Consider the following 26,981-nt stretch of genomic DNA (forward strand, 5'->3'; position numbering starts at 1 on the left):
AGTGTCTTGTTCAAGGCCTTAACCCAGCTGAAAACACAAGAAGCCAACACCAAGTCGAAGCGGTGACAAGAAAACCACAGCTGTGGTGATTGGAAATGTTGAGAACAGGTCTTAAAGACATAAAGAAAAAAAAATGCTGCCAAGAGAATAAACAACAATGCACATAGTCAGAGGGCCCTCCTCTCCTCCCACACTGCCCTCATTGACCTCAAGTCCCCAAGGAGGATTAGGGGATGGTGCATGTGAGGTACAGAGGAGGAAATGGTCTCCTCCTTTCCTCGTACACGCATCCTTTACCCTGGTCTACACCCATGTGGACTGACCTCTCTCCCGGGTGCATTCAGGGTCGCACTGTTTATCCAGCTCTCCAGAGAGGGACTCTCAGCTCAAATAGTAAATTCTAAAACCAACAGTTATCAACTGAATCCACATTCTCTTTGTCATACATTGTAATTCCAGAGATGGCTCCTAACACACCAACTTCTGAGTTTTTTTCCCCACCACCCTGCTCCTCTAAATTCACTTTACTTTTAAAGGTAAAGAAGATTTCTGTAGAGTGAAGAAGTATCCCGATCGATCACTTGAATAACGTTGGGTTTCCATGACTGCATTAATAATGAAACATTCATTATCTGCCTTGCTTTACCGAGAGGTGATTTCCCCAGCCTCCACTTACCAATGTCTCAAACACATTCCACCTGGAAGCATTCATGGCAGGAAAAAGCAAGGAAGTGGTGCTGGGAGTTGGTCTTTCTATGCAGACTGATTTCTTTCAGACTCAGCCTAATTTATTGTAGGCGACAGTCAGTGGACTGACGCTAATTTGTGTTAACTTGAAAACACTTAATTTGATAGTGGAATCGTGTGATTTAAACCAAGGCAATTGGTTGTTCTCAGACCAAGCCCCAAGTTGAATATGTATTTTTTTCTTTCCAACATCACATGGCTTGAATACCAACATGCCAAGACATGACAAGCCATCAGCTAAGGTCCCTGGGGGGCAGGAGTGGATTGGGTTCCAGCATTGCCTTCCTCTCCTTGGCCACGCTCTATTGCTCACTTGTTTCTCCTAAAAGTTGTGCCTAATAACTACTGGCCGGAAATAGTTACTTATCATCAATCTCCCAGCCTATTCTCTGAAACCCACTGAAATACTGAGTTTTCCAAGGGTTCACAAAGATGCAGGTGAACATACAGACAGATAAGTACATATTTACAAGACAACAGTAAGATCACACCAGGAAGAAACAAGATACCATGTTAATCTCTCTATACAACAGTTATGTAAGAAACAGACTTAAAAGAAGTCTTTATTGTTGGAAGTCTTTATTATTCTGGAAAACCTGGCATTTACTGAAGGTGTTTTTTACATGCACTGGGTTAGCCAATGCTATTGATTTATTTGTTCAGAGTGAGAGGGATTATTCTTAGAGAATGCAATGATACAGGATAAATTCATCCACTAACCAAAGCTGTCATTCACATGGCAGACCCATTATTGCACAGATCCTACGTTTTTTAGACAATGGCATTTAATCTAACCACAGACAGAGCCAATATGTATTTTATGAACTCTTAGGTGATTAGAGATTGTCCCTGGTGTCTGCGTTATCTAATATGCTCAGTTTTTAGGTTCCTTTCTATTGAAATCAGTAAATCTTAATAGCAAGCAAAGGGCTGCGCGTTAGCTAATATTTACCAAGGTATTCTTAGTGGCTTGGCAAAGCAAGTGGATTACATTACTGCCACTTTTTCTTTAGTGCCTCAGCATTCTTGTTCTGTAAACAATACATTCTCAGAAAATAGACATTTTGTGCACTTCCCAAACATTGATTGTATGCTTATTCTGTAGGATTTCAAAGACAAATAGAACTCTTCCTGTTCTCAAGGAGTTCATAGTCTAATGGGGAAGTGAACTAAGGAAATCAATTAACAACCTAGTATGGTTGGTATAATGCCAAAAAGAATAAGTTTTTTAAAAGATCCCCATCAGCTGGGGATCCACCCTTTCTTTGCAAACTTACTTCAACTGGCAGAAAACTCATTGCATTTATGTATACATTAATTTATTTATCAATCATTATTCACTGATGATGTGTTGATACCCGGTGTTGACTGTGTGTGCTGACCATTGTACTAGACATCCTAGACATCAGTCCTTGTTATCATGCAGCTCCCATTTCAGCAGAGAGGGTGGTGCAAATGAGTCAATCAACTGTGAAATGACCAGTGATAAATGCCAGGATATGAAACAGTGGGAGCCCTCCGGGGAGCACCTATTTTGATGAGCAGAACCGCAACCCTACGGCCAAGCCCTGAAGATGAGTTAGAGTCACACACAGTAGAAACTCTATAAATATTTGCTGAATGATGATAAATAAATAAACCAATGAGTATATAAAATCAATGAGCTTGCTATCACTTATATCACTTAGTATCTGGTGGCTCCCACTCTAATGGAGATGTCTTGCGTGTACTGTACTAACTACATTACAGTGTAATCTTCTATGGGACCCAGGCGGGGCAACCGAGGAAAGAAAATATGGAGGAGCTGAAAGAAGTTTCAAGTAAGCAAATAATGGAGCATGGAAAGCCTCAGTGAGACATTGGGCTGCAAAGGCAAGCTAGAGCCAACACACTCTGCACTTGGTGTACCATTTGACATGTTTTTTTCATAGAACTAAAGGAGAAACTGTGATAAAGAACATTCTTCTAGTTGTGCTTCAGAGAAAACTCATTAAAATTCTAAATGAGTCTGAAGTCTCCTCCATTTAACAGCCCTTCAAATTCTTGAAAATAAACATATTTTCTTCCTGAATTTCCTTTTCTCCATAAAAATATGTGCTTCATTTGTATGTAACATCTACTTTAGTCAGTATGTGCGCATTTTAAGGGAGGGACCAACAGTTTGTGGTCCTTAGCGAATCTGATGAACCCAGGTGCAGAAGCTCTTCTTCCAGAGACACCCACTTGAGAACAATTCGTTATGAATTTGGGATTTCTTACAGCACTTACCACCCCAGCCTGCTCAGCAGTGAAACAGCCACTGTGTCAAAAAGGGGAAAGGGAAATAGGCATGGCTGTTACTGCTTCTGATTTAGAATTAGAAGTCTATTATTCCTCCACAGAAATGGAAACACAAAAACACTTACTGTAGTCTGCCTTTTAGTCAAACCTCTCATGGCTCATACACAGCCTTAGTTAACTTTAGGACATTTCTGAGAGTCAGGATTTCAGGTTAGAGGTAGGAAATATGAGCTATGTGGCCTGAGAGAAGAAATCAGATTATTTTCTCCCGTCCCTTTGTAACTGCAGTGGAGAAGAAATTCATTTCTATGAAAAAATTACTGCTTTACCAACAGTTGATTGAATCCGGAAAGATTTTCTACGGAAAATCTTGAGGATTTTCCATAGCAATGATTGAATGGGATTATGGGGTAGAGCCTCTTACTTCTTAATCAATATAAACACTCTATTTATTGAGCATCTGCTATATACCAGGTGCTGTGCTAGGAAACAATGCAAGGTAACAGCTCCTGCTCTCAAGTTGTTCATGAATAAGTAATTCAAGAATTGTAATGGGGCAGGTTTGCTGCCTTGAAAAGATTGAGGACAGGATGTTAAGGTGGCCCCAAAGAGGAGACCCAGAAGGGTGGGTGGGTGTTGGACTTGTATTCTTACTCAGCTTTGCTAAGGAGGGAAAATAAGTGCATCTAACTGCTGCTGCAGAGGACTTCCTGTTTTCTATGAAAATCATCCAAGCTATTGGAGGATCGCCACCCTGCTGGATTTGCAAAGGTTCAGAGCCCCAAGAAGCAGTAAACCATCCAGCTCCACAGACTACACCTATCACATTCAGAACCTGTGGTGGACAGAGGGTGGCATTTCCTTTCTGTTTGGTAATGCCGGAGAAGTTATCTCTGATGTCTTTACCACTATCAGGCAGCTCACATGGGAGCAGCATGGGCTCCTTTTAGATAGAACTTGGCAAGGCTGGTAGAAACCATCTTTCCTGGCCTCATGGGCATAGAAGAGGGCATCTGAGCTTCAGGACTCTTCCAGGCTACACTTGGGAATGCACTTCAGGAATACCCTACATTTTTGTGGGGTGAGCAGTGGGTCCCCACTGCTGTGAAGCCAGAGTGTGTCTGTATCCAGGGTGCGAGTGCAGCAAGGACCTTCCCAGGTGCCTCCCTCCTTCCAGAGAAGACAGCTTGGGGAGAAAGGGCTGGAGCATCACAAGGTCTGATGGTGTTGGTACTCTCAGGAGGCACACCGTGCTCTGTAGGCATCTCTGGGCCAGCCAGCCAGAGTATATCACTGTCTGAATAACTTGGCCTTTTGTGCATAAGGAATCTGGAGAAGATAGGAGATTCCGGCCAGGAATGTTCCTAGAAGAGGTAACAGCTACAGGCAGCATGGCAGAGTGGAAGGGCCTCTAGCTTGGGTTAGCATGGACATGGATTTGAACCCTATCTCTGCCACCCAACAGTTAGGTGACCTGAGCAACAGTTAGGTGACCTTTGCTGAGCCTCAGTTTCCTCACCTATGAAATGGCTATAATAATATACTCTCAAACATTGTTGTATGATTTAAATGCAATAGCATAGGTACAGTTCATAGAAAATAGCAATTATGCAATAAATAGCTACAATTGTTATCACTTCTTCACAAATCTTAAACTAGTGTGGCAGTTTAACCAGGGGTCACTAGTCCAGGCCAACCAGGATCTACCATGTGGAGCAAAATGGGTCATACTGGAGATTACAGCCAATGGGGGAAAAGGCTTCCGTGAGAGTGACGAAAGTTCTGAAAACATATCTTGTCTACCAGCTATGCTAGCTTCAGAGCCCATCCTTCCAGTGCAGAACAGGAGATCTGGAAAATACAAACATGTTTTATAAAGGTTTTCTCTATAATCAGGGCAGAAGTCTTATCTTGGAGAGGTGGGAACGGGATAGAGGGAGAGAATTATCCTTGGCTAGGCTGAACAGAGCCATGGTACCGAGGCTTGATGCTGCTCTTCTCTCACCCTAGACATTAACTAGGATTTGACCGGTGGAAAAGCAGCCCTGACCTCTGGGAGCTGACCCTGAACTACCAGCAAGGTCTTGGCTCTCCTGGCACAGGAGGCTGGGTCTTGCTCCTGTCAAGCACAAGCAATCTCACAGATCGTCAGCCTCAGACCAGGCCACTCAAATCATGATGGATTGGGATAAAACAAGGTCACTCTGTAATAATGTCTGAACACCGTCAAAACACAAACGTTATCCAAGCCACAAAATGGCCAAATATCCCCCTATCCTGGCTATGATGAGTGTCTGCTGTTTCTTTCCCCAGAACAGCTTTAGCCTCATGTCAGTCTTCTCACCTAGATAATAAGAATTATCAACATATTGAATCATAGAATCATCACTACTCCCTAACAGCACCTAATCCAGAGCAAAGCATTGCTTCCTTAAGCCTCTCCCCAACCACATCACCTGAAACATGCTCAGATCCTATGAAAGTCCTTTCCAAAGCCCTCTCAGTGAGACGCCCCGTGATTGCTTATGGTGTAGGTCTCCACAGCTGCAAAAAGTCCAACTTGCTCAAACACAGGGTACTTTCTGACTGGAGGGCACTGACACCACGACAGACCCTAAGAGCACAGGAAATAAGAAGTGTAACTATAACACAATAAAACCACTTTACAAGCCCATTGGCGAGAACCAGTTGCATTCCGTGGCTTCCGCAAGTCTTACATGCCTATGTGCAATTGGTACGTATGTTTGTTTTTGTATGAAGAAGTGAAGAATCAGGATATTGCCACATTCAATAGAAAAACCCATTAAAATGAGTTAAAACATTTCAAGTTCAGGTTTTAAGTTCTATCTAGCTAACGTGTTTACCAAAGCCATTGGTTATCCTAAGATAACTATACTCTCACCACAGAAACCTATACCTCTTCTTGGCACCTTGATTGGGTCCCAGTGGGAAGCACTGGAAGTTGTGATGTCCCCACCACTGGGAGCTAGTGAAGCCTGAATCCAGGCAAAGTATTCGTGAGGTCTTACCAGTCTTTGGTGGCAGTCCGCATTTGCTGTAGTCAGAAATCAATGCTTTGGAAGCTGGATGCTTATCCTGTATGTATTTTCTTTTTCATTTCTTTTCTTATTTATTTATTTATTTATTTTTATTTTTGAGCAGGGTCTCACTCTGTCATCCAGATTGGAGTGCAGTGGTGCAACCACAGTTCACTGCATCCTTGACCTCCTGGGCTCAAGCGATCCTCCTGCCTCAGCCTCAAAGTATCTGAGACCACAGGTGTGCACCAGCATGCCCAGCTGATTTTGTTGTTGTTGTTAATTTTGTAGAGATGGAGTCTTATCATGTTTCCCAGGCTGGTCTTGAACTCCTATTCTCAAGCCATCCTCCTCCCTCGGCCTCCCAAAGTGCTGGGATTACGGGTGTGAGCCACCATGCCTGGCCGCTGTATTTCCAATATTGTTTCCTGCTGTTCTTCATAATAGTTTCTTAAGATATTTCAGAAATGCTAGCATGTCTAAGCTATATGAAGAAAGACCAAAAAGAAGCACTTGGTCCCTGCCTTGTTCAGAGTTTTAAAGAGAGAGCAGCACATCCTCAGGGGCTGTGAGGAACAGTGACAAGGAGCTGGAACACCCTAGGGGACAGGAGAAACTCACTACCACACAATGGGAGCTACTTGGCTATGCTAGAGATTTTCTAAGAATTTTCTCTTCTAAACTTTCCCTTCAACTGCACTTTAAGGGAAAGCATTGCTTTATTGGACATTAAGTGGGCTGAGCCGGGGTTGAGAAGGTAAACCAAGGTAAAAATGGAAGTGCAAAGCACAGATGAATGAATAAAAAGGCTGGAGCTGAGAACAGTCTCCAGAGAGTGTGGAATGGCCATTAAGGTGGCCAGAGAGGGTTTCTGTATTCGGCTGCCTGTTGCAGGAGACACACGCTGTGGCAGTCTCAGCGAACAGCGCCCTCTGGAGCACGATGTCAGCGGTGCCCCTCTGGAGTAGTGACATTCTGGGCCCCCAAAGGCCTGTAGTATCATCCCAGGCACGGATGCAAAATCTCTTAAAGGTGTTGTTGGATTTAAACTCATAGTAACTCTAGGAGGCTGGGAACTGAGGCTCAGAGAAGTTAAGCAACTTCTCCAGGGTCACAAAGCAGAAAGCCAGAAGAGCAAAGATTAGAAGAATCTAGATCTTCCCAACTGACAAGTCTTTGCTTTTAAACCCTAAAGCATACGTAACACAGTTGGTAAACAATGTAGAGGGAAAGTAAATATTTATTCAGCATCAACTTACTCTGCACCAGGAATGGTTTTCTACACATTTCCTTGCTTTGTATGAGTGATCACATAAGAGGGTGAGAGCTAGCAAGGGTCCAAACCTTTTTAGATAGTGAGCACAAAAGGATCAAGAGGGCACAGGTTTCTGGGGTTTTGTAGCATCTACAAAAGCACTACAAGAGGAGGAAGGAGAGGACTTGATGGAGAGGGCACTAGGTACCCTGAGTTGGATCTGAGGGTGTGTGTTGGAAGAGAAGGCCATAGGCCCTGATGTCATGAGAAGGGCCTGGTAGAGCCAGGCAGAGTTTAGAAATGGTTACGATATCAAGAGAATTAAGAAGCAGCCATGAGAGCAACTGAAGATGCGCTGTCCAGCATCATGCTTTTTTTTTGGAAGCTTCTGTGGATTGTCCCGGCATAAGCAAATGACCTGAAGTTGTGGGAGTGACATTTTACATTTAGGGACATCTGTAGACCTCTACAGGGTGTTGTTACTTCTATAGGCACAAGTTTGGTGTGATGACAATGGCTCCTGTGGGAAGAGGAGGCAACCCCCCCACAACCCCGCCTGCCCGCTGGCCAACCCACCACCTGGTGGATAAGGAAAACCTGCCAGTGATGATGAGCCCGCCCCATGCTCATCACTGCTTTAGCAGAGGGCAAAGCTCTTGACCTTGGAGTCAGTGCTGAGGTCATGTTTAGGAAGCAGGCTGGGGATACAAAGGCAAAAAGACACATCAGAGGCCCTCCGGCCTCCAACCGTAGAGTCTGGAGCAGGTCATTTAACCTCTCTGGTCCTGTATCACCTGCTATTTCCTCAGCTGGGAACCCTTGGCACTCTACTCTCCCCCACGCCACCCCCACCCCCTTGTCGACTTCTTGACCTCAAGTTAAATGTCATTTCTCAGAAGGACATGTAAATGTTAGTTTCTCAAAGAAGGAAGAAGATCCCCCTCCCCATTTAAATCAAGTTTCCTCTCCTTGCAATATTTGATTGTATGCTTTCCTTTTATTTGTGGTATGAACAGTCATTTTAACTGATACATTTACTTTTGTGCTGTCTCCTCCACCGCCATGTCCCCAGTGCCCACCCACACAGCACCAGGCAGAGAACAGAGGCTCAACAGGTATCTGTCAAGGAAATAAGCAAATACAGGAAAGTGTGAATGACTCAGTGTGGTTGATTTTTGAAAGGGGCTGTGGAGAGCGCAATGCCAGCCTAACACCACTCTCTGATGCTGGTGGTGGGACTCAGTACTTGCAGAACCTGAACGGGCAGATGATTAGGTCCCGCAGCCTTTGCCTAAGAGGCTCTGCATAACCAAATGCTTACCCAGCTTTCTTGTAGCCTGGGGTGTCCAATAGTTGCTTATTGAAAATCAAGCCACTCACCTCTGTCGGAAGAGGTTCAGGAGATGATTTTCAAAACCTCATGTATAAGTAGATCTTGGGATGACCAGCAAGAGCTGCTTGGTTTGGGATTCTACCTGTGGGGATCAGAACTTATCACACTGTCTCTGTCAGGGCCCAGAATGGGAATGAAGGCACAGTAGAGAAGATACCTGGTAAAATACAACACACGTGGCTACTGTCTGGGGACAGAGGAAAGGCCCACACAGAAGCCAGGGTGAAACTTCAGTCAGTCTGGACCAGGAACACACAGGACCCTCCACATCAGCAAAGGCAGAAAGGTCAGCTCAGGCTCCGGTGGACTCAACTTTAACCCAAGTTCTCAAACCTCTACCACACGCTCAGGCCACACCTCCCTAACTAGTCCATTCTAGTTTCTAGTGAATTTAAGATTGAAAATTAAATTAACACAATGATCCACAGTCTTTCCTAGTCTCATGGTCTTTTTATTTTTATTACTATTAAAAAGAACACCGCTGCATTGAAAATATCATTGTACACATCTAGATATTCCATATTGAAATCACTGTATACTCTCAAAAGATGTATATAGACCGAAATTGTGTATGGTGAATCATATTACGTATGCATTAGGATATTAGATATTTATAGGAATCCTATAGTGGATTATTTTATAAAGTGAAGAATAATTTTTGCAAATCAAATAATCATTCTTCCACTTGTTTATCCTGTACGTGAGTTGAGAAGCAGATGGTTGCTCTGAAAACCGGATATATCTGTAATGAAACTGTTCTTAAGTCTCATATTCAGCCACCCACCTCAAATGGCACTGGAGTTTAATGAAGGAATTTCAATGTTTATTAAAAAGTTGTAGCTATTATGTGTGCAGAGATCCTGTTATTAGTCTGACCCTTCTAGTTCTCTGTGGTTTGGGTTGGTATTAAATCAACTCAGTCTTTCCAGACCAGAAAGGAATGGATTCCATGTGGACAGGAGGCCTAAACATGCTTTACCGAGTGTCTGCGACAAGAAAGTGCACTTTGTTTTAAAGAAAACATATAGGATGCCCAACCTTGACAATTTATAAAATGGAAAAAATTCAGCTAATGTACTGAGTATGAAGACTCAAGGGGACTAGTATTCTTTAAGTTGCACAGGCAAAGAAGGCCCTTGTATCCCAGCTTCCACAGACACACAAGATCTAAGGCACAGAGCACCAGGTGCTTGGGTTTGGAAGGGGATTTGGATGCCTTCTAGGCCCACACCTTGTGTGTTTGAAGTTTCTCTGTCCTAGTCCCATCAAGTGACCTATGGCGTAGGATTTAAGAAGTGGGTTTCCAGTGTTTGAATCTGAAGTCAGTCACTTACTAGCTCTAACACTGGGTACTCAGTGTATCAGTTTCCTTGTCTGAAAAATGGGGGCATTCATATCTAGCTTACAGATGGATAGAAAGAGCTTAGACCACACTTGGACATAGAACATGATCAAGCTATTAACACCTTGAGTCATACAGCGTGCAACTCCAGTTTCTCCTTCAAGCTCCTGCCATGTATTGAATGAAAGGAGGCAATCCTGTCCCTATCTGTGAGGCCTTTAATCCTGGGCTTCTCTAGCTACTGTGCAGGCTGCAATAGCATCCTGCTTCCCAGAGAGGAGGTAAGAATAGCCAGGCTCTAGGGCAGTGGATTAGTGGGAGAGCCAGCATTTCTGTTGACTCTGTTGCTATGCCCCACGGGTATCATTGACCCTCAAAGGGTCAGTGATTACCAGTTTCGGCTTGGGTTCTGCCAAGCCATCAGAGTTACATTAATGGGGCGGCACGTCATCACCCACCCTCCCACATCCAAGTGCTTTCTGGGAAAACCCTGGAGCCAGAGGGAGCAGAGCCAGTAGCTTCGGTGACCGTTTGTTCCATGCCACAGAGCTGCCCTTGAGCAAATGCTGGAGTCTTCTCACTGGGGCTCTTCTTGCTGGCATTTAGCACGCCCCCATCCTCATCACCGGGCAGAGCCCACCCAGGAGCCCTCTCAGAACAGGACACTGCCTGGGAGACTTCCCAGCTGGGTTCTCCAGCAAATGTCTTGAACTGCTCTTGAGCAATCCTGGTGTCTGCCTCTGAAACAAAGAGGACAAGCAGGAAGGGGGCATCCCCCTAGACCTTAGAGCCATGCCAAGGCAGGCAAGCTCGGGGCCCTCACTGAGACCCACCTCCCGGGAGAGAAGGCCTGCTGACGCACTTTCTCTCACTCCTTTCCTCGTTTCTTTTCACTCAGTGGTGTGTATAATGACCTGGAAAAGGCAAAATTAAATTCCACTTTATTTTCATGTATTTGCTAGTCTACCAAAATCAAGCCAAATCAAAAGAAGCTTTTCAGCCTCAAAGATGTTCCTTAACCTCTCTGAGCTGCACTTTTCCACACCATACTGATGATTCTAGTGCCTTTGTTGTTATGGGGATTCAGTGAGAAATACACATATCCACATGAAAATGAGTATGCGAATAGCAGCATTATTCACAATAGCCAAAAAGGGGAAACTTTTGAAACAGTCGATGTCCATTAGCTGATGAATCAATAAATAAAATGTGATGTATCCATACAGTGGAATATTATTCAGCTCTAAAAAGGAAAAAAGTACTGGTAGATGCTACAACACAGACGGACCTGGAAAACATTAGACCAGTGAAAGAAGCCGAAGAGTGTATGCTTCCATGTAAATGATATGTTAGAATAGGCAAATCTACAGAGAAAGAGAGTTAGACTGGTGGCTGCCGGGACTGGGGAAGAGGCGATGAGGAGTGACTGCTAATGGGCACCAGGTTCTTTTGTGGGTGATGAAAATGTTCTCATATTGATTGTAATGATGGCTGTGCAACTCTGTGAATACACTGAAAACCACCTATCATACACTTCAAATGAGTGGGTTTTATTTTATGAGAATTATATTGCAATAAAGCTGGGATAGAAAACACACACATGTAAAGTGCCTGCCACACAGTACAGTCTCGACCCACTTCCCCTCCCACTCTCACCCCACTTCCCCATGCTTTTAGACCCTTGTTGGAACCTTGGCTGAACTCAGCACCTGCCTTCTCTAGCAAGTGGCTACTGTGATCCTGACGGCACCGCCATCAAAATGATTTTCTTTGCCACAAGAGCTTGGAGTACGGAAAGTATTATTCTGCTCACCCTCACTGCTAAACAGAAGGCCCGCTAGCGTGGGAGATGTCTCTTCTCCCAGGGTCTACAGGAGAAGCTCTTCCTTGCTGCTGCCCAGGTGTGTGTGGATGAAGCAGTCCAGGCTGGACCGTGGGCCCTCCCACTCACCCACCCACCCATCCACCTGCACCTGGGCTCCACAAGCCTGAGAATGGTGTTCAGTTATGATCCGGGGTTGGCAGCTCCAGGGTGAAGTCCCTCACACCTCGCAGTGCCAGAGGGCAGATCTGTGGGACGGGAGGAAAGTCACAGGGTCTCTCCTACTGCACCAGCCAAGCCAGCGCTCCCTCTCTCGGCTCTCCTGGGAGCTCGGTTTCATTTTCTCCTTCTTTCTCCTTCTTTCAGCACATCTTTTGTTTGAATGTTTTCAGGCATTTTGTTCCCTGCCCATAGCCCTTGTATTCCTGGAGTCAGCAGTGCGGATGTTCCAATTACCATTTGAGCCAGCACTTCCGGAGACTCAGCATGACCTCACAGATAAGCCAGAGCCCCACAGGCCCATTCAAAACCCCTCCTTGCCCCACATTTCCCCAGTGCCACTCCTTCCCTCTGCTCCCCACCCCGCACCGCATACGCTAAGGGGAGAGAAGGATGGAAGGTGACTGGGATGGAGACCTTGCTGCTTTCTTGGGTGACAACAGGGCACAGAGTTGTGTGGAGTCCGCATTCAAGGGCTCACGGGAGAATGACAGAAACCCCCCACTGTGCATGTCCAGAGGCTGGGCCCTTTCTCAAAGGCAGGGCTGGATGTTCCTCACTTACTTCCTGAATAAGGGCCACTATCAAGAACTAGAAAGAATGTCCCCAACCAGCACCTCTCAACATCCTCATCTGGATTAGCACAAATCGTAATGATCTGTTTGATGACACACCTGCAAGGCCAAACCTAGATCTTACTCAGTATTGTAGATGCATGATGGGTTTGGGGAAAGAAACTGAAGCACCTGGTGTTCTCAGAGTACTAATTCCTATGAAAAGAAATGAGGTGGTCTAGCTGGAGCGCACGTGCAGGCTCCCCACTGAGTCTCTGGCCTTGAAACACATGTCTGGAGTCAGGCCTGAATGCCACCTCTGCAGCTTACTGGTGCGTGACCCAGCAGCCTACCTGGGGTTTTTACAGAGCTAATTTCTCAATGTAATCGATTAAGCCTGGAAAACAAACAAACAAAAATGTTGCTAAGAAACATAAGGAGCAATAAAAACCCTGGAGCTCATTGTGAGCTATTTACAGTTTTTCTTTCCTTTCCTTTTCTTTTCTGTTGTTTTGGACATGACTGTCTTCCTGATTCACTTTTCTTACCCTCCCACACTTCCAAAAATTGTACCCATTTTCAGTGATGGGTTTATTCTTTTTCCCCAACATCATTTGAGTCCTGACCTTTCGCATCTTGCCAAGGTCCCCGATCTTCACTGGAGCAGATGGAGGAAAGAGGATAGAAGGAAGACCTCTAGGAATTGTGATGAGATTGAAAACTGGCCTTAGCACTAACCAAAATACTGGCTCCCTGGCACCCAGAGGGTGTGAGGTCCAAGCTGCGATCCGCATTACGATTGAAGACGTTATTGCAAAGAGCCAGCAAATAAGGTTGGCAAAGCAAAGATGGGGCTCCACCGGTGCCTTGAAAGTAGTGAAGGGATAGGCTATAAGGCAGTATAGAGCTGGGCTTAAACACCACCTCTTCCACTTGTTATCAGAGTGAGTTACTTTGCTTCTCCAAACCTGAACGTTTAGAGAACGTGAACATGGAAATAAGGAAATCTGTTTCACAGTGCTGAGATAGGATTAAGTGTCAGAAGGCCCAGTAGAGGATTCAGTATGGGGAAAGCCACAATAAATGCCGGGTACCTTCCTTGTTTAGCAGGGCTGAGGGGCTCTGATGAAGAGACCACATTCAAGGGCTGTGGACTCTTGAACGAGAGTCAGGATGAAGAGATCAGGACTGGGACAGCCAAAGACTGGGGTAGTACTTGGGGAACTCAGTTTTAACTCCCAGGTCTGGATTTGGGCAGGCAGCTCTCACCGCCCAACCCAAGGACAGCACCACTGTACCTGTGTGAGCTGCAGAGAAAATGCAGGAAGGATGCACAGTCCTGCTCCGGGCTCTTGCCAGGTCTTGGGAACTCTTCTCTCTCTCTCCCCTCATCCCCTCCTGGAGCCTCTTAAAGAAGGCTTTCCCACCAGAACTGACGGGCGGGAAAAGACAGCAGGCTCTGAGCTGCTTTCAAGGGGCCTGTCAGAAGCATCTTTGTGTACATGAGGCCCAGAGGGAGAAGACTCTGTTTATCTGTCTGCTAGGGACAAATTAACGAAGTGGTGAAATCTGTGGATCAGAGAGAAAAAGATTGGCCATGAAACGATAAGATTAAATTACATGAGGAGAATGCAATTGTGCTAGACCAACTGAATTTCCTCTGAGGTTTGCATGACCAGCCTTCCAGACCCAGAGGCAGCCAGGGCACAAGGCTTTGTGATGGATGCCTGGCATGATCCTTTCTCTGAAAGCTCTTGGCTGGGGTTGCAGGTTCCATGGCCACTAGGCTGCGGTGAGAGGTGCATGTCCACCCTCAGAGTGCAGGACAGAGAGAGGACCGCAGAAGAGGGAGCAGGAGGGGGCAGCTCCATGTGTGATATATGCGGGTACAGCACATCTGGGTATAGGCATCTTGGGCTGAAATTCCTACTCTAAAAAAATTTCCTAATACCATCTTCTTTTCCTTCTTAGGACTGAATACAACTGAATTGATACTGATTTTGTTCAATTCAGATCATCCTCAGCTCTGTCAATGGCACATCACCCCAGAGTCAAGCAAAACCTTGATTCACTCTTAATTCTTTTCTTCCTCTCACCCTCATAAGCAATCCATCAGCAAATGTTTCTGCTTTTTCTACAGAATATAGTCAGGACCTCTCTGTCCTCTTCTCTTCATCTCCTTTGCTGCCAGGCCACCATAATTCCTTGGCTGGGCTACAAAAATGGGCTCCTTGATCTGTCCACCGCCTCTCTCTCCTCCTTATAATAGAGTCCACACCATCAGAGCGAGGAAGGAGTCCTGAATATCAGATCACGCTGCTGCCTTGCTGAGACCTCTCTCAGCTTCCCCTTGTTCTGATGACCTCAAGGCCCCATGTAGCCGGGACTCTGCCACACTCCACAGCCCAAAGTCATCCCCTCTGTCACCTCACTATGTTCCCGCCCCCTCTGCTCTGCAAGCGTGCGGCGCAGCTCCTGCCCTGGGCTTTGGCACCTGCTGCTTCCTCCTTCAGGGCTGCTCTGCTCTAGGTCTTCCAGTGTCTGGCTGCTCCATGTCACTGGGGACCTAGCTCCATCACCACCTTCTTCGAGAGCCTTTCAGCATCCAATCTAAGGATCATCCGCTGCTCCAGTGGGAACTCCATCCTGTCTTGGCTTCTTCCCATCTCTTATCAAGAGTGGCTGTCAGGTTGGTTGTTTATTTCCCTGCTGGTGATGCGTTCACTGATTGTCCATCTCCCCTCTACAGAATGCACCCTCCAGGACAGCAGCCCGTCTTGCCTTCCTCTGAATCCCCAGCATGCGGATCCACAGTGGAGACTCTACAAATCTTTCTTAACCAAGGTCAGTGCCCTTCCCCAGGCTGGGAGTGCCACAAGTGCAGGGACCCGTCAGCTGCATCCCTATGTTATACCCAACACTGCTCCTTGGGCCTCAGGGCTCTCTCCAAACAGAGAAGGCCAGGGAAGAGAGAAGCTACTTTTCTCCAAGTTGTAGCTGAGCTAGTTTTTCACTAGCTCACCAAACTAATGACCAAGGAAACACCCAGGGATGGTGTGGACACTGCATATGGTGGATTCATAAGTGCCAATGCTGACAGGCGGCAGGGACGAGTGCCTGTGCATTGGCTCGGGATGCACCTGGGAGCATTGCCCCCCTCGTCTTTTTAAGTTAATCTTAGATTTTCTACAGTGAGTAAGAATACGTAGATCTCATGTATTTTGAACTCAATATTGTACCTGAAAACATACATAAAAATGTGTTTCTGGGTATTCATTTACATTTTTAAAAAATTACCCAATTTTAGCATTTATTGGCTTAGTCAAGGGTTTAAAAGTTTTAAAAAGTGCAAGAGCAGCTAAACCCTGTGCAAGAGCTTGGAGAAACTGCATAAAATATGGATAAAATAGAGTGGGCAAAGGGAATGTGAGAAGCTGCACGATGGCAAGGGATGGGAAGGGATGGGGAGGGTTAAGGAGGGATGGCAAGGGGTGGCGAGGGATGGTGAGGGATAGTGAGGGATGGCGAGGGATGGTGAGGGATAGTGAGGGATGGCGAGGGATGGGGAGGGATGGGGAGGGATGGGAAGGGATGCAGAGGCAAAGAACACTGGTGAGTAAGAGCAGCTGAGAATGAAGAGACAAGGAAATGCATGCTACAGACCAAGCAGAAGTGCCCAGAGAAAAACATCCACTCCTTAAGGAGGTTCACAACACATTCATGAGCCCAACAACGAAAGACAGGTAAGAACAGTTAAATGTCAACTCTGCACCACCATATTTGATTGACAATTAACCTCTGTTCAAATGGCGCATGTCTCCGTGGCAACAGCTAGGGTTTGTTGAAGGAGTGAATGGATGAATGAATGAAAAATGGGAAGGGCGCGTACTTTTCAGAGTGATTTGAAGGTGAAGGAAGACAAGATATAGAAAAGAGGCTGGCGAATAATAAATGTTCCATAAAGTTTTTGTGAAACTAGTTCGGTCAGGGTAGTTCTCCTTCTCATCCATGGACCAGAAATCACTGACATTAATGGATCTTACTATGTCCCAGGCAGTATCCAGGGCTAAACTCGGTAGTTACAATCACTCTATGACATACACAGCATTATTATTCCCAGTGTCTAGAGAAGGAGACCAAACACCAGAGGCTGTGATTGATCCAAGTTCACAGAGCTAGAAAGTTAGAATTTAGCCTAGTATAGGACTCAGCGGGTAGCTATGTGTCTACCTTGGGTTTAATTATTGGAAGAAACTCATTAAAACTAATCCTTTCCCATGTGACTTTCTTTGGCACAGACCTGAAAAGTGGTAGTGAATTTGCTACCAGACCCTCATCCCACCAGGCAAGTTACCCCTCTTATGTGATTGAAGGCACATAAGGGGTTGATTTTAGTCTACAGGATTGGGGTTAAATGGTGGGTCCCCTCTAGGCATGGAATTACCACAGGGGAAAAGGAGTGGACACTTGTTGAATCTCTGTCTTGTACCAGCAACTGCGGTAGGGGCTCAGCAGAAATTATTTCATTCAATCTCACAGCGACCCCATGAAGCAGGTCTAGTTTTCTCTATTTGACAAGGAAGGGAACTGAAGTTTAGAGAATTTAAAGAACTCATATGAGGCTGAACTGAGGTAGGAACGCAGCTCTTTTTGAGACAGGGTCTTGCTCTGTTGCCCAGGCTGGAGTGCAGTGGTACAATCATAGCTCACTGCAGCCTCTTACCTCCCCAGCTCACAGGATCCTCCCGCCTCAGCCTCCTGAGTAGCTGGGACCACAGGCAAGTACCCCACTCCAGGCTAGTATACTGATTGCGGAGATGAGGTCTCACTAGGTTACCCAGGCTGGCCTTGAACTCCTGGCCTCAAGCAATTCTCCTGCCTCAGCCTCCCAAAGTGCTGGGATTACAGGCCTGAGCCACCGCGCCCAGCCGGAACCCAGGTCTTAACCCGATGTCTCCACCCCAAGTTCCCTGAAGATCTGGCCCAGAAGATGAGTAAATCCTGATGTCTAAGGCAGGAGAGAAAAGGAAGGAAGGCCTGGGGGAAAGGCTGGCCCTCCCTCCTCACCTCCCTTCCCTGCGTGCCCTCTCCTGGCTCGCCCTCCCTTCTGCATCTGTCAGGTCATCTGTAGTGGGAGCCGCCTGTGCTGGGCACTGGGGTACGGCCTTCACAAGACCCAGGAAAGTGGGGGAGCTGGGCAGGAAATTAAAAGGAGCCAAATAAACAGAGTAATTATAGATTGTGATAAGGACTTAGAAAGAAACAGTAACTAGAAGTGACCTTGAAAAGTACCCGTAAGTAGGCACTGGTGCTGCAGACGGCGCTGGCAGCAACGCGCAGAGGAGACAGAAGGCGCGGCAGGGCCCACACTCGCCTCCGCCGGGCCTCCCGCTTACCAGCAGCAGCGCCCCCTGGCGCCTGCTGAGGGCGCTGCGCAGGGAGGTCGGCATTGATTTCAGAGGAGCGCCCGGAAGGACACCTGCCTGGCCCCAGACGGGGCAAGAGTCAGGCCTCAGATTCTCATCTGTCAGATGACAATGATGCTATCTACTTCCCAGGGCCATCGTACAGGTTAAATGATGCAATGCTTGGGAGAATCCGGATAGAGGAGCCACACTATAGAAACATGACTTGGATTTATGGCAAGAGAGACTTCAGTGAGACATGAAGATGGGTTGACTGAGAGGCCGGCAGGACACTGTGGCAGGTGTCCAGTGAAGAATTCCATCCTGACAATGTGAAAGAGAGGCAATGACTGTCTCACATAAGTGCGTGACACTGCACAGGTTTCACTGTGTGAAATGCATACAGGAGTTCTTGTAGAAATGAATTGATTTTTTTTCTTTAAGAAGTGACGTAAGGGAAGGAAGATGTGACTTAAGGAACTCAGGAAGTCTCTGTGCTGTCACTAAGTCAAGGATTCCAGAAGATTCTCTCTGAAGAACAGTCACCAACTGGATTATTGAAAATTAGCCTACTGCCACTTCACAGGTGGGCCTTGTAACCCACATCAGCTGGACCAAGGGGCCTGGAGACGCAATAGCCTGGAAACAGGGTGACTCCAAGGGGCAGGCAGGATGCAAGCACAGAGGAAACAAGAAAATGCTGAAGGAAGCTGCTCAGAAAAGTAGAAGCCAGGTGGCTCTGAAACCCAGGTGTGACCACAAAGGAAGTGCCCTGAAGGCCAGAGACCCAGCTCCACTTAGCAGCTATGTGACAGGTGCACGTCCAGCCCCTTTCCTGGTGCGGGAATTTCCCTATCTGGGAGATGAAGATCATGTTGCCGGGGCCTGCCTGTAATACTTCAGAAAACACAAAAACACTCTATGCACCATGTAGAGGATTATTTTTATGAACCCCAGGGCAGGGAGCATCAACAGCTCAGAGGCAGCACTGGCATCTCCCTCAAGTGTCCTGCCTTCTCTCCATCCCCAGGCACACGCAGGGCCCACGAATGGCCCAGCATCTGCTCTCCAGTCACTGGTGAAATATGGGTGGCATTCACTGTGTCTGCATTTGGAAATTAGCCCGCCTGTGGTCTGGTTGTTGGCGTCCCTGGGGCTCCCTAACCCACATGGCTAAGCAGGCAAAGACAGAAACTCCGGTGTCGCCAGCTTCTGCTCACGGCGCTTTCCTGTGGTGGGGTGCTGACTGAGCGACTGACGCAAGGTTGCAGCATTCACTCGCAGCTGAGACCCAGCATCGGGGGCCCTAGTGGGGCTGGGGTCAATGGGGATGGTACCATGGAGGAGCATGAGCTGGGACATTTAGAACAGGAAGAGAAACATGCCGAGTGAGGAGGCAAGATGGGAGCAACAGGGCTAGCAGGTATCGCTGCGACCTCAGACAGAAAGGAAGCTGCAAGGGAGCTTGTACCCAGTGATCACAGGCTCATTGATGGGATAGACCCAGGCAACCTGAAGAAAGGCAGAATCAGAGTGATAGCCAGAGGTGACCATCATCAGAAACATACCCCTGCTCTGGGAGCCGCTGGAGAGGAGGAGAACTGGGGCTCGCCTCCCTGGTGCAAGCCCAGGAATGAGGGCCTTGTGATAAGATTTCCAAAAACGCCAGCCCCGTGCCCTGCCTGTCAGTAAGCGGCCACCAGAACCCCTCCCAGAAAGAGAGATGCGGGCTCTGTGTCTGTAGAAGTTTGTGTCCATTTCCCGCTGACATGGATTCCTGCCTCTCCACACCCCTAAAGCCCAAGCTTCTTCCTGATCTCCAACCCACATCCTAACGGGTGAGGCTGAAGTCTTGTTTCCTCTGGCCTTCAGTGAGGAGGAGAAAACCAGCCTCTTCATAGATGAGAAAGCAGTTTCAACCCCCAGCTCTCGGCTGTGCTTCTCCGGTGGCTGCCTATTCCCAGCTTCAGGTCTCAGTGGATGTGGTCAGTCGCGTGGGAAGGGATTTGCCTGCTGCGCGCTGGGTGCCTGGGTCACGCCACTCACCTTGCTGCAGTGCCATCCTCCCGCTCTCTCCCCACCCCTTTCCCCACTGCTACAAGATACTTAAGGGGCATCTTTGTAGAAATCCAAATCTGTAAACACCACAGGCTGGGAAACGCCCAGCCAAAGGAGCAGGTGTGTCAGTAAGAAGGTGAAGAAAATTCGAGTGCGGCACGGGGTTTTCTCCACTCCCTGGCAGCCTCTGTCCCCAGCAGACGTCATCCTGTCTCTTCAGTGGTCAGCACTGCCCAGCCTGGGCGTGAATTCTCGTGCACAATGGATTCAGGCAGGACTAGGAGTGAAGGGCCCCATGCTGGAAAAGACTCTCAGATCTGGTCCTGGGGCACGCTCTGGGGGTCTCCTGACTCCCCTTCTCCACTTCCTCTGAGGGGATGGAGTATTGGGAGAGGAAGCAGCCCTCTCTCCTACCACTCCCCCCATCCCCCAGGGCTGCCCTTGAAGCAGACTGGGTTGGGGAGCCTGGTCGGTAGGTTAAAACGTGCTCATGCTCTGCCAGTCTGCTGATGTGTCACGAAGCCACTCTTGTACCTGTCATCCCTACTCATCCTCTCACGGGGACCGGAGCTTCTGCAGCACAGGGACTGTGTCATCACACTTCACTAAGTCCAGCACAGCAGGGGCTTCCCAGAGGTCTTCTAAAGTGACCTTAGCCCATGCCTATGGCTTATCTCTGAACCCGATTCAAGCTCCCCATACTCTGTGCATAATTCATCAGCCGTCCAACACTTCCCTTAACAGCATCCAAATACCCTGATCCCCAAAATGGTCACATGCACCTTCCAGCATGAGACCAGGATTACCCTTATCTCTCTGAACATCTCATCGCTGCTCTCGGACTCCAAGGGGCCGCACATTTCACGGAGTCTTCTCTTGTGAAAAGACCCGCAACAGTTATTCACAGTTGCTGAGTTCTCCTGAGCTCCTCAAGGACAAATGGTAGATCTGGTTAAAACCAGAAAGCTCCTGAGAATGTAATCAAGGGCAACGAACCATGAGACTTCCCCTAGAGGCAGTCGCCTGAGAGAGCTTGGGCTGTTTTAACTCTGCAAAGACAGTATTAACCTGTTGCTTTCAACTGTGTTGGGTCGCACATTTAAATCTGCTCCCTGGGGATATGGTGACACACTGGGAGACCCCAATAAATACAATTCCTGAATCCCAGCCAAGAAACATTGGTGTGTGTGCAAGTGGAGGAGAGGGAGGGGCAGGAACATTGGAAATTCTAAATAAATGGAAAATTCTGGCTTGTACTTCACGGAGCATTCAAAAAGAATCTTCTCTTAGAAGCATGGGTGGGTCACATGCATCTAACCAGAATGCAGTTTACAAAGCATGGTAACGGCAGAACACAGCACAGGGCAGATACATGCATGCAGAGATGGACTCTGTTGCATACTGGGAAACCCATTTTGAAAAATAACAACAGGCTTCTTCTGAGAGAAGAAATTATTTATCCAAAACAGTGCTGGGAGAATTCAGATTTACATTTTTCCTAGGGCCTTTGAGTTGTGTATTCCTGCAATGAGTGAGCTGGATTTGATGAGGCTTTACAATGATTGTTCAAAATTAGTGTTTCAATGCTCTGGTTTCTAATGGGATGCTTTTGGGTTGGGTTTTATATTTGACAGATAAGGACCTTAATAACAGTTTTTGAGAAGCAATTCCTTAGGGCAGAACATCTTTGGATCCTCAATAGTTTTGAAGCGACCTGTTCTCTGCACTATTTTTGGTTTCTTTCTGTTATTTTTCTAAAAAGAATCCGGGAGTTTCATGTGTAAGGGCATCGTTCTTTTTTCTGTTTGCTCACAGATTCTGACAAGGCAGTGGCAAGAAAGGCTGACACTTTGCACATCCTTCACAATCTTCTAAAAGGATGGCTTAAAATCATCCTGCCTGAAACAGGGCAAAATTGTTACTTTTCTTTTCTTTCTTTTTTTTTTAAAGTCTCACTCTATCACCCAGGCTGGAGTACAGTGGCACGATCTCGGTTCACTGCCACCTCCACCTCCCGGGTCCAAGCGATTCTCATGCCTCAGCCTCCTAAGTAGCTGGGACTACAGGTGTGCACCACCAGGCCTGGCTAATTTTCATATTTTTAGTAGAAATGAGGTTTTTCCATGTTGGCCAGGCTGGTCTTGAACTCTTGACCTCAGATGAGCCTCAGCCACCCAAAGTGCTGGGATTACAGGTGTAAGCCACTGCACCAGGCCTATTGTTGACTTTTCTAGGGGTCTATCTTTTATATGTCTCTACACTAATTTTTTTCTTCAGCATTTTTTTTGTAGATGTTTGTTTTTGCTCTGTTTTCTTTTTCCAATTTCTGCATACCCTGCTTGTTCATGATGATTTCTGAACCACATAATCAAGCCAACCACTTTTTGCTATTTCACAGCAGTACTAATACTATTCCTGAACCATATATATTTCAGGAGACAGAGCAGATTGAGAAGGCCCGGGCCCTTTTCTGTATTCTTTTGGCTTGAGCCTAGGTCATCACAGTCTTGAATGTGGGAGGGTGAATGGAAGGAAAAGGCTCTGTGCCATTCAAAGTGTGCTCTTTTTGTGGCCTTTGGGAGTCTCTGGCTCCTGTTTCAGAGCTCCACTTCATCCTCGCCTGTCCCCATCACTCTCTGCAGCCAATCGGCCACCAGACCTTGTGCCTTCTGCCTCTTGGTAATCTCCTCCCTGATTACCCGGCCGTGGTCTTACCCTACTCCAGTCCACCTTGCACTTTGCAGGCAAAGCAACCCTTACACATTGTAAACAAGATCTTACCCTGGTTCTCACCACCTTCTAGACACTGCCCAAGTTCCTCAGCATCACGTACTAGGTCCTTCATCATGGCACCCTGCAGCTTCCCTCACCCCTCCCCTGGTCACCCACCCTCAGCCACACCAGCCTGGTATTCCCTGTGTAAGCCATGCTCTGTCTCATGCTTGCATATTTTTGTAAATGCCATTTCCTTGTTCTAGAATGTTCTTCTCCCTGCCTCCAGTAAGCCCCTTCCTGCTCACCCAGGGCATTTAGGATCATGCTTCCATAAGGTCTTCTGTAGGAAAAGTATGATGTACTTTCCTGTGCAGGCAGTGATAATACCATGAGCTATGTTTTTGTGTCGCAGTCCCCACTCGTCATGGTATCTCTCCCACTAGTGTGTGACAGTTTGTTTCCATGCATATATCCCCTAGCCCAAGTGCCTGCCCTCCAGAGCAGTGTTTCCCAAGCCATTCAGTGGTTTCCCAGGACCCAGCACCCCAAACACAGTGAGTTCTCATTACAAGCTTGTTGAAAGGCAAATGAAGAACAAAACCTGTATGTATAATAATAATAGTCATGAGAAAGACAAGAATGAAGAGAAGACAATAGTCACCATTGGCATCTTAAATTGTGGAGCCAAGGGGAGGAACATTTGGGTCACCCTCAGGATCAAACTGCCAGGCCAGAAGCAATTCCACTGAGAGAGCACCAGGAAGCCTTCAATGCATGGAAACCCTGGGGCAAGTAAAAGGCAAAGCATGTGAGTCGCAGCTGAATCCCTGGATAATCACTGAGCTGTGACAAGGTCCAGGGTAGACTTGTAACCTAGCACAGAAAAACACATTACTGAGGAAAGAAAAAGAACGTGCATGGGGAATTTCAAGTCTTAGCTCTTCACAGCAAAGCATGCTTGGCAATTACAAGCTTCTTATATTTAAAAAAAAAAAAATCAGGCAAACCAAAAGTCACTAACAGCATTAAAGATCAAGACCCACTCACAAGGAATTCACATACTCTGCTTCTTTGCAAGTGCAGTCTTGCACCTACAATGACTTGGTGCACCACCTTACACAGAAGAAATCCACCTTCATGACTTGAGTATATATATATTAAAAAAAAAAAAAAAAAAGCTTTTCTAATGGCCCATACATTCCCAGATATCCCTACCCCATCATGCTCTTAGAAGCTGAAGCTGACTTAGTGAGAATCCATTTACACTAAACAATGTAGAGTAAGACAACACAAGCCAAGCCCACGACTGAAGGGAGCCCACAAAGAATGCGCAGCTCGTCCAATGTAACCAAAGATTCAACCAAAGATTCTAATTGCCCTCCAGCCCCAGGGCCAAGGAAAGGCCCAGGGAAGGCAGCGTGCAGCTCGCAGCTAATAATATAGGTACAACCAGCAGATCAAAAGCATCCAGTGAGGGACTCTGCCAAGTTTCTGTCCATAACGGATCCTTTGCACAATCATGATGTTTTGCTCCATTTTGTAAGCCCAGCTAAAAGGAGAAAAATCCAATCATTTTTCCTAAAGGTTGCTGGTTGAGAAAGACCAACTCCTTTTAAGTGTCTACGCACCAAATCTGTAAGATATAGATATTGAGAGAAGGGGCTCCATACCTGTTCAGAGCAGAGATAAACAGTTGGCATTCACTGGTATACAGCAATTGTCACAACAGTCATTAGGGAGCTGAACAAATGTTGAGAAATCCAAATGTATTCATTCAGAATGGTGCAAAATTCCTATGAAGTCCTACGTCAGGAAAGGAAAGAAAGACATTTGGGCGAAAGTAATCAAAATGTCTTGCTAACTCTTGCCTTTTCCTGATAGATGTTTTCCATAGTAGACCCCACTAGCACCTTGATCCTCTACCTTAAAGATGGAAAAGGCCTGGCAGAGGTTGTGTTACTAGGCAAGGTCTTGCTACAATTGAAAGGATGCCACCGGAGATGAAAACCCTACGTACATCTCTGCCGCCAAAAGAAGACTTCGGATCCAGGCATGATGCAACCAAAGATTCTTACTGCCCTCCAGCCGCAGGGCTGCAGAGTGGCCCAGGGAAGGCAAGATGTAGCTCACAGCTAATAAATCCAAACGTAACCAGCACATCAAAAGCATCCAGTGAGTGAGTTAAAACCGTGCTTCTATCTATCCCCCCAGAAGTGGACAGACAAGTCTGCCTAGATTTGAGGTGGGGAAAAGAAGTCTAAATTTTCACAAGAATTTACTTCTTTTTCCTACAAAGAGACAATGAGGTGTTTCTCCTCTTACCTCATGGATTGCTGGAGTAAATGTAGAAACAAAAACTCATTTTCTTGGTCTTGAAGAAAGCAGACAGATTCTCGATGTGAGCAAGTCCTTGCACATTTGATGCAAGAGTTTGGATGTGCTGGGTGAGGGTACCTGAGGCCCTGTTGATTTTATGAGTCTGTGGGCCAGCTCAGACTGGCTACCAACTCATCTGTATGCAACAGCTCTCAAAGAACATAGTTTACTTTATAACCAGATCCAACAAGAGTAGGCGTGCCAGTTAAGTGGGTGAGATACCAAAGGTGTTGAGCTCCCAAGGCTAACTAAGAAGGATTTGTTTATGGAACCCTGGCTTCGAACCAGAAGGCTGGAATGCTTATGTTGATGGTGTCTAAGTCAGAGGCATGAGGTTGAACACATGTGCACCTGGGGCTGGATGTTACAGGGCAGGGAAGTAGGGGTCCCCAAGGAGCCCCTCACCAGTGTCTCCTGTACTGTGAATCATTCAGTGGCCCTAGAACAGCAGTCCCCAAACTTTTTGGCACCAGGGACAAGTTTCATGGGAGACATTTTTTCCATGGACCAGGGAGGTGGTGGGGGAGGATGATTTCAAGATGATTCAAGCACATGGCATTTATTGTGAACTTTATTTCTACTGTGTTTATTTATAATAATTACTTTATTTCTATTACATTCTATTATATTCCTTATTTCATTATATATTATATTCTATATTATATTCTAATATATAATGAAATAATATTCTATTCTATTATATAATATTCTATTCTATTCTATAATATTATAGAATGAAATAATGAATATAGAATGAAATAATGAAATATTCTACTCTATTATAGAATGAAATAATATTCTATTCTACAAAATAATATTCTGTTACATTCCTTATTTCATAATATATTATAATATGTTATATATTATATTCTAATATATTATATATTATACATAATATATAAATATATTATATATTATACATAATATAATATATAAATATATTATATATTATACATAATATAATATATAAATATATTATATATTATACATAATATATTATATAAGTATATTATATATTATACATAATATGTAATATAAATATATAATATATTATACATAATATATTATATAAATATATTATATATTATACATAATATATTATATAAATATATTATATATTATATAACTTTATTTCTACTGCGTTTATTTATAATAATTACTTTATTTCTATTACATTCTATTATATTCCTTATTTCATTATATATTATATTCTATATTATAGTCTAATATATAATGAAATAATATTCTATTCTATTATATAATATTCTATTCTATTATATATTATATAATATATATTAAATATTATATATTTAATATATATTATTAAATATATTATATTATATATAATATATTATATATATTATATATGTTATATATTATATATTTTATATCTTATATATTAGAATATAATATTGTATATTATATATTTAATATATTATATATAATTATATAATATATATTATATTCTAATAGATAATGAAATAATTATACAACATCACCATAATGTACAGTCAGTGGGAGCCCTGAGCTTGTTTTCTTGCAACTAGACAGTCCCATCGGGGGTGATGGGAGATAGTGACAGATCATCAGGCGTTAGATTCTCACAAGGAGCGCACAACCTAGATCCTCAAACGTGCAGTTCACAAAAGGGTTCACGACCCTGTGCGACTGTAATGCCATTGCTGATCTGATGGGAAGCAGAGCTCAAGCGGTAATGTGAGTGATGGGGAGGGTCATAAATACAAATGAAGCTTTGCTCACCTACCGCTCACTTCCT

At 45.4% G+C, this 26,981-nt stretch overlaps 1 protein-coding gene across 6 annotated transcripts in view; it reads right to left on the reverse strand.

The window, feature by feature from the left end:
- Positions 1-25,351, reverse strand: part of KCNJ1 (potassium voltage-gated channel subfamily J member 1) — a 29,004-nt gene extending 3,653 nt beyond the window's left edge. Inside the window, exons 1-3 of one of the 6 annotated variants that reach the window (XM_025356407.1) lie at positions 25,151-25,351; positions 24,499-24,631; positions 8,701-8,870 (exon numbers count right to left, since the gene is read on the reverse strand). Coding sequence is in view for 2 of the 6 variants with exons in the window: in XM_025356404.1 (XP_025212189.1) it covers positions 677-712 (36 nt within the window). In the remaining 4 variants the exon portion in view is untranslated. Of the gene's footprint in view, positions 1-676; positions 830-8,700; positions 8,901-24,498; positions 24,632-25,150 lie in introns of those variants that run through there. The other 5 variants (XM_025356406.1, XM_025356405.1, XM_025356409.1 and 2 more) reach the window with 5 other exon arrangements.
- Between the last annotated feature and the right edge of the window lie 1,630 nt (positions 25,352-26,981).

This window comes from Theropithecus gelada, chromosome 14 (assembly GCF_003255815.1).
Source record: "Theropithecus gelada isolate Dixy chromosome 14, Tgel_1.0, whole genome shotgun sequence".
Taxonomy (NCBI): domain Eukaryota; kingdom Metazoa; phylum Chordata; class Mammalia; order Primates; family Cercopithecidae; genus Theropithecus; species Theropithecus gelada.